We start from the raw sequence: 8,407 nt of genomic DNA, 5'->3' as shown, positions 1-8,407 counted from the left end.
CACAAACAGACACACACAAACACACGGACATATTCAACCCTTAGATATCGGCATGAATAAATAATTTTCGTTTATGATAAAGTCTTGACATACATGCCCGCTGTACTAAATTATCTATGTAGATAGATATATATCCTATTTTACCTAAGCTATATATGTTAATATATAAATATATATATATACATATATTAATTGAGAGAGAGAGAGAGAGAGAGAGAAATAAAGAAAATAAGAAAAGGAGAGAGATGAAAAGGAAGAGTGAGAAAGAAAAGAGTGTACCAAATATATGAAAATTACTTATTGATAATGTATGAATATCTAGCTAGGGTTGGTGTGTATGTACGTATGTATATTTGTATGTACGTATGTATGTATGTATGAATATGTATACATGTTTGATATGTTATGTATGTATATATGTTTGCATGTATATAATGCGTCTTTAACATAGACCAGCTGATTGGTTTGTTTGTAGTTTGTGATTCCGTTGGTTCTGATAGAGTAGAGATACAAGAATATTATTACCTTTATTATTGTTAATTGATTTTTTTTGCTTTGTATATTTGTTTGTAAGTTTTTTTATGTTTTTCAGTTTGTGAGCATTCTTTTATTGGCAAGGTTAGTTTTTATTCTTCTTATTATTCTTGTTATTATTATCATTATTATTATTACTATTGGTTGTAGTCTTTTGTAGTAGGAGTAGTAGTAGTGGTAGTAAAAGTAGTAGCATATTAATAGTTGTAGTTGTCGTAATAGTAGTAGCGACAGTAGTATTAGTAGTAGTAGTAACAGCAGCAGCAATAGTAGTAGAAGTAGTAGTAGTAGTAGTGGTGGTGGCTTTGCTTGCATTGACAGTAAAATTTTTAAAAGAATATTTTCTAAAATTTAATTTCAATTCACATTATATGCAAATGTAAATTCAACTCCAAACGCTTCCAGTTCTAATCGATTTGTTTCTTGTACTATTTTTTAATTTTAATTAAAATTAGGCTTTAATTATCTCATTTGTATTCGAATTAAATAAATCAATCTATGTGTGTATGTGTGTGTATATGTGTGTGTGTGGTTGTTCGTGTGTGTTATATGCCGACTAAGTTATCACACACATACTCTTATATACAACAAATAAGTTATTATTTATGCTGTATGGCTAAAAAATTTAAATTGAATAACAACATGAATGCCTTTCAATAAGCTATCGTATCGTGAGCTATATCTAATCTATAGAGTCTCTATCTCTCTATTTGACTTACAAATTGTTTGTGTAAATAAAACAACGGACACATTGACAAACAGACAAACAAACTGATGAACAAATAAATAAATGAAACACAGGCTGGTAAAGACTTTGGTAAAGATACCAGCGGACAAAAGAAGGTACAGAACAGATAGGTAACAATTCATTGAATAATCAAACGAACGAACGAATGAAGAAACTAACGAACAGTGTATTAATTCAATAAACAAACTGCACAAACGTCATAAAAACAAACGAACGAACAAGTAATTAGAATGAACAGACAAACAAAACACTTCCGCGAACAAATGAATGAATGAACAAAGAACATAAAACCGAACGACAGAATGAACAAATAAATAACACCTCGGTAGGCTGACAAGCAGAAAATAATCAGGCTAACATTTAGACGAACAGTTTGGTGAACGAACAAACCAACGAACGAACAACATGTTCTCGTCTAAGAAAACATTCAAAAAGCTCAGAAGCTGGTTTAGCAAGATGAAACAATTTGGCCGAGAAGTAATAATAATAATAATAATAATAAATCATGATAATAAATCATAATAATAAATAATGATTAGGATTTTTCAAATTCATAATTCAATTTATAACTGAATCTATGCGTGATTCAAACAACTTAACATCAGATTGTGTTCGCAGAACGAGTGCATGTAGTTTGATAGATCATTTCAATCAGTGAATAACGATTTTTTGAATAATTTAATAAGAATTATTTTCATAACAAATAATAATAATAATTATTATTATTATATTAACCAACCAACCAATCCTTCAATCATTCCAACTAACTAACACAGCATGTTTACTCTCTACATCCGAAAATTAACGAAATTTTTCATATATCCTTTATTTATTTCCAACCAATAAATGCACTCATACGACACACTTACACACACACACACACACACACATCTGTATATAAATACACACACACGCACACACAAACAAAAACACACACACCATACACAAACACACACAAACACACTCGAATCTTATCTATAATTTTGTGGTGACTTGGCTGCGAGGTAGAAGGCCGATAAAAAAATTTGGTGCATAGATATGCAAAACAATTTGCATAGATAAAAAAGCAAACTGGATGAAATGATACATAAGTATTTGAGTTGACATACATCGCGACAAAAGACCATAGATATTTGATAGAAAAAACATAGATAGTGGAAATATATCACTCATTTATGTAAACAATGACATAGATAGATAAACATTGATAAGAAATAGTGCTTAGACTTTTAAGACACACGCACACACGCACGTACACGAACACACAGTAACAATAAAATCCACCACATTTATAAGTTCAATATTGACATTAATGATTTTGACATAGTTTAAATAGCGCCTTAATAGCGTGAGAGAGAGGAAAAAACAGGATAAGGAGTGAGAGGAAGAGAGAGAGAAAGAGAGAGAGAGAGAAAGAGAGAAAGAAAATATATATAAATATATATATTTAAGAAAAATGAGGTAGAGAAGAAAAGTAGAGAGAAGAAAGAGAGAGAGAGCGAGAGAGAATGAGAGAAAGAAAGAGAAAGAAAGAGAGAGAGAGAAAAAATATATTTTATTATTTAAGAAGAATGAGGTAGAGAAGTAGAGAGAAGAGAAAGAGAGAGAGAAAGGAGAGAGAATGAGTGCTGCTGTTTAATAAATCAGAATGTTAATTAATGTAAGTTAGATCTTGTCTGTTAATATTTATTAAAAAAAACACGAACGCCATCCTTCGGTTAACTTTTCTTCTTATGTGATTAATTGCACACACATACGGACACACAAACAAACATTCAAGCATACACACGTATGCATATGTAGTGTAATTAAACAAACAAACAAACATACGTCTAAAGCAAACGAAACGTACATACTCACACACACACACACTCACACACACACTCACACAAAATGTCAACAATTTTCAGTAAATTAAGCAGCTAGCTAAGCCTGGGAATTAGCTGCGAAAAATTTATGTAGCAACAAATTGCTATTATTGTTACCATTAATAATAATAATACTATTATTATTATTATTAGTGTGTGTGCGTGTGTGTGCGTGTGTGTACGTGTGTGTGTCAGTATTAATAATATTTAATTAAATTAACGGTATTTTAATGGCATATTAATCTAATAAAAAAAGGCTCTCTGCATGTAGCTATGCTACCAATGTCCATTAATTTTTATCGATAAATATTTGTATGAACACACACACACAGATATGTATATATCTGTGTGTGTGTGTTTGTGCGTGTGTGTCTGTGCGTGCGTGTGTGTGTGTACGTGTTTTTTCTAGTTGCATGATAAGATTTTCCTGGCTGATGAATTGATAGATTATATAAATTTTTAGATTCATAATTTTTTTTCGTGTGGTTTACTACTAACTAGCATTTTCTTTTCGCTAACAATATTTTCGTCGAATGATATTTTTAGTAACATTAAAAACAACAACAGCAACAACAACAACATCAACAGCCACAACAACAACAACAGCAACAACAACAGCAACAACAACAACAACAGCAACATCAACAACATCAACAGCCACAACAACATCAACAACAGGCATATAGTAGCGTTAACATCATCAAACCTGACATGATGAAGAGTTTGCTGACAATAACGCTAGAGAGCGAGCTGTCGTTCGATTTGTTGAAAAACATTTTCAACAACATCAACAACAACAACATCAACAACAACAACATAAATAACAAGCTTAAACCATATTATCACCAGACCTATGGTGATAATAATATCGTCGATGATGATGACCACAACAACGATGATGACGATGAGGATGACGACGACGAGTACTACTTCAACGGCCAACACGTTGAGCGCCAAAACGAACAGTCTGGAATAAACAATGACGTCATCCACAATAATAATAATAATAATAATAATAATAATAATAATAATAATAATAATAATAATAATAATGATAATAATGATAACAATAATGATGATGATTATGTCTGTGACGTCAAAGACTGCAATGAGATATATTTAGCCGTCGTCATCTCAGTGAAAGTGAGTAAAGTTACTGACGGTAGGAAGAAGAAAGACACTAAAACGACGGCGAGGAAGAGGGAGTGGGGGAGGAAAAATGACGTCATCGTTATTATTCCAATCAATAAAGTAAGTAAGATGGGTGGTACCTTTTGATGTTGTCATCTTTTTTTTAAACTCATCGTGAACAAAATTGCATTCAAAAGATTTCAGAAATACGAAGATTACTGTCATCGTCACCATCATCATCGCCCACCGTGATGACGTCATCTTCACCAGTGACGTCATCATCATCATCAGCATCATCGTTATCATCGCCACTGCCGGTGATTGTGGTGGAGCATGGTAGAAATAGTAATAATAATAACATTAACATAAATTATAATAATAATATTAACATAAATAACAATAATAATAAAAACATAAATAATAATAATAATAAAGCCATTACAAATCTGATTTGGGATCCATATAACAATGAAAGATTACTTTATACAGCTGGAAGTACTGTTAGTATTATTACTATATATATATATATATATATATATATATATATATATATATATATATATAGTAATTATCTCTATGTATGTATATTATTGACATTGTCATCTTCGTCGTCATCATCTTCATCATAACGCCTGTTCAATTGTTTCGGAAAGCTACAATATTAAACGAACGTTAATATAGAAACTGGCTCGATGGATGATAAATCTGATGTATCTATCTGTCTGTCTTTCTGTCTGTCTGTCTGTCTGTCAGTCTGCCTGTTTGTCTGTCTATCTGTCTGTCTGTCCATCTATCTATCTGATTATATGTGTGCGTGTGTGTGTCGTGTGTGTTTGTTGGCAAATAAACGAGTGAATGAGTGAGTGAATGAATGAATCAATCTATTAAACAATTAATTTATCTATCAATTAATCAATCAATCATCCAATAAATCAATCAATTACTGTTGGATACTGATACTATCACGGTTATATAAACATTGATGGCGATACCAACGATAATAACAACAACACTAACAACAACAACAACAACAATAATAATATTAATAATAAGAAGAAGAAGAAGAAGAGGAAGAAGAAGTAGAAGTAGTAGTAGTAGTAGTTGAGTGACGACTATGATGACGAAACAAAAATACAAATAGCGCAAAAAGCGAACTCTCATTAAACCATGCACTCAGCGTTCCATCATAAACGTTAATTATATAATCTTTTTGATGTTAACACACATATCTGTATATCGAAGAAGAGAGAGAGAGAGAGAGAGAGAGAAAGAGAGAAAGGAGAAACAGAAAAGAGAGAGAAAAAAATATATAGTATATATATATATATATTTATTTATTTAAAAATATGTATATATATATATAGAGAGAGAGAGAGATTTTTATAAATAAACAATTCAGAACATCGATACGTAAATATATATATATATATATAAATATATTTATATTATTGTTATAAATAGTAATTAAAGGTTATATAAAGTATGTACACACATACATACACACATACACACACACATAAACAAACAAACATACAAACAAACAAGGGAAAGCGCTGAATTTATTGGTCCATTTGAACAGGCTGTAAATCTTATTCTCGCTCTAATACATATTTATATGAGATTTGCAATTTATTGTATGTTTGTTTGCATGTTTGTTTGTTTGCTCGTTCGTTCGTTCATTCGTTTGTTTTTTTATTCGTTTGTTTTTATGTACGTTCGTGCACTTGTTTGTTTGTTGCATTGATTCTTTCACTCAGGTGAAAATTTTTAGCATGTAAACGAAAAAATAACAAACTAACGAACAAACAAATAAACAAAATGTATACAAACACACATACAAACATACATACATACAAACATACATACATACATACATCAGACCAACAAACAAGCATACATACATACAAGCCAACATACAATCAAACAAACCGAATTATACATCAGAATACACTCATTCTCTTCAGTCAGACCGATGTTCATTCGTTCATTGAATGTTTAATTTTACACAAACCTGAATAGTCATTTGAATAATTAATACACACACACACACGTACACACACACGTACACACACACGTACGCACACACATACACATACATACACGCACTGACATACGCACGTACATAAATACATACGCACGTACATACATACATAGAGACATACATAAAAACACACACAGGCACAAACAAAATGAAAAAAATTGTAATAAAAAAACTAGAAACCGAAAGAAAGATAGAGGGTAGGAGAAATTGTATGAAAGAGAATGAGAAAAAAGAGAGAGGAAATAGATGAAGAGAGAGAGAGAGAGAGAGAGAAGAGGGAGTAGCATCTATTGCCTAGTACCTTCATGTAATGCGTATCTGCAATTTAAAATCTGTTTCGAATTATCCTGTTTCATAATTCAATCGTAAAACATTAAACGATAAAAATTATTATTATTGTTGTTGTTGTTGTTGTTTTGGTTGTTGTTGTTGTTGTTGCTGTTGTTGTTGGTGGTCATCATCTTCTTCTCTATCATTAAATGAACAAATAGAGAGAGAGAGAAAGAGAGAGAGAGAGAGAGAGAGAGAGAGAACACCGATATTAATAGAGAAGAAGATGATGACCAACAACAACAACAACAACAACAACATCAAAAATAATAATAATAATAATAATAACATCAATTACTTAAAATCAATAAAAACATCAACGACATTTTTTACCAGATAAATCTGTGTGAGATTGTTAACAACAACAACAACAACAATATCAGTAATAATAATAATAACATTCCGAAAACTCGAATTTCGAAATTATTGGGCCACAACGACGAAATAGTCTGCGTCACTTGGCACGATGACGTCATTAACCTCTTGTTGAGTGTCGATAGATCGGGAGAGGTATGTTGGTTGATTGGTTGGGTGGTTGGTTGGTTAGTTGATTGGTTGGCTGGTTGGTTGGCTGATTGGTTAGTTGGATGGTTGGCTGGTTGGTTGGCTGATTCGTTAGTTGGATGGTTGGTTAGTTGGTTGGTTGGTTGGTTGATTGGCTGGCTGGTTGGTTGGTTAGTTGATTGGTTGGCTGGTTGGTTGGCTGATTCGTTAGTTGGATGGTTGGTTAGTTGGTTGGTTGATTGGTTGGTTGGCTGGCTGGTTGGTTGCTCTGTTGCTTGGTTGGTTAGTTGCAAATGTTAATTAACTTCATTGTCAATCAATCAATCAACAACTTAATCAATCAATCAATCAATCAATCAATCAATCAATCAATCAATCAATCAATCAATCAAATAACCAAACAGTTAACCAATTAATCAATCAATCAACCAGCCAATCTATTGATCAATCAATCAATTAACCACCAATTAGTATTTCATCTGGAATACAGAGATTCGGCAATCTAATCAACAACCAGTACAACCAATCATAAAACTATTTCTACCTACATTACTAACCAAAGGCATTTGTTGGCTAAGTAATATTACTGCTACTACTACTACTGCAGCTACTACTGCTACTACTACTAATACTACTACTACTACTACTAATAATAATAATAATAATAATAATAATAATAATAATATCAAAAATAACAACAGCTATTTCACGAATAATAATAAAGTTTTCGCCATTTTTAACGCTGGCAGTTGTAATAGTAATAATAATAATAATAAAAACAACAATAATAAAAATAAATATGACATTAATAATAATAATGGTAATAGTTGTAGCGCTGGTAGTAGCGTTTGTATCGTCAATGCCGAAAACGGGCAGATAGTCGCCGTGAGTTATGATGATGGTGATGACGACAATGATGATGACGATGATGATGATGACGATAATATTGACAATGATTGTGATGAAGAAATGGAAAAATGATAACATGAGAATTAATTTTTAATTTTTTTCATTATCTTCATCATAATCAACCACCTTCATCATCATCAACATCATCATCATCATCTTCTTTCAACATCCTCTTCTCTTGTCATCATCATCTTCTTTATATTCGTCGTCATCATTATCATCATTTTTAATAGGAACATAAGTGGGGAAGTGATTTTTATACCGATGACGATGACACCTTCAACAATGTTGACGACCCTTTCAACAATGTTGACGACCCCTTCAACAATGCTGACGATGATA

The 8,407-nt window shown here is 31.7% G+C and overlaps 1 protein-coding gene across 1 annotated transcript; it reads left to right on the top strand.

The window, feature by feature from the left end:
• Positions 1-1,687: 1,687 nt before the first annotated feature.
• Positions 1,688-7,872, top strand: HELRODRAFT_163176 (hypothetical protein; the record flags this gene model as incomplete). The annotated part of the gene is made up of 4 exons (XM_009027126.1): positions 1,688-1,759; positions 3,829-4,401; positions 6,989-7,162; positions 7,858-7,872. 4 exons carry the CDS (start codon positions 1,688-1,690, stop codon positions 7,870-7,872), a joined length of 834 nt encoding a protein of 277 aa, XP_009025374.1.
• Positions 7,873-8,407: the final 535 nt, after the last annotated feature.

The sequence above is a fragment of the Helobdella robusta genome, assembly GCF_000326865.2.
Source record: "Helobdella robusta unplaced genomic scaffold HELROscaffold_5, whole genome shotgun sequence".
Lineage (NCBI taxonomy): Eukaryota > Metazoa > Annelida > Clitellata > Rhynchobdellida > Glossiphoniidae > Helobdella > Helobdella robusta.
The sequence above is the reverse complement of the archived record's forward strand: the minus strand, read 5'-3'. Positions and strand labels throughout refer to the sequence as shown.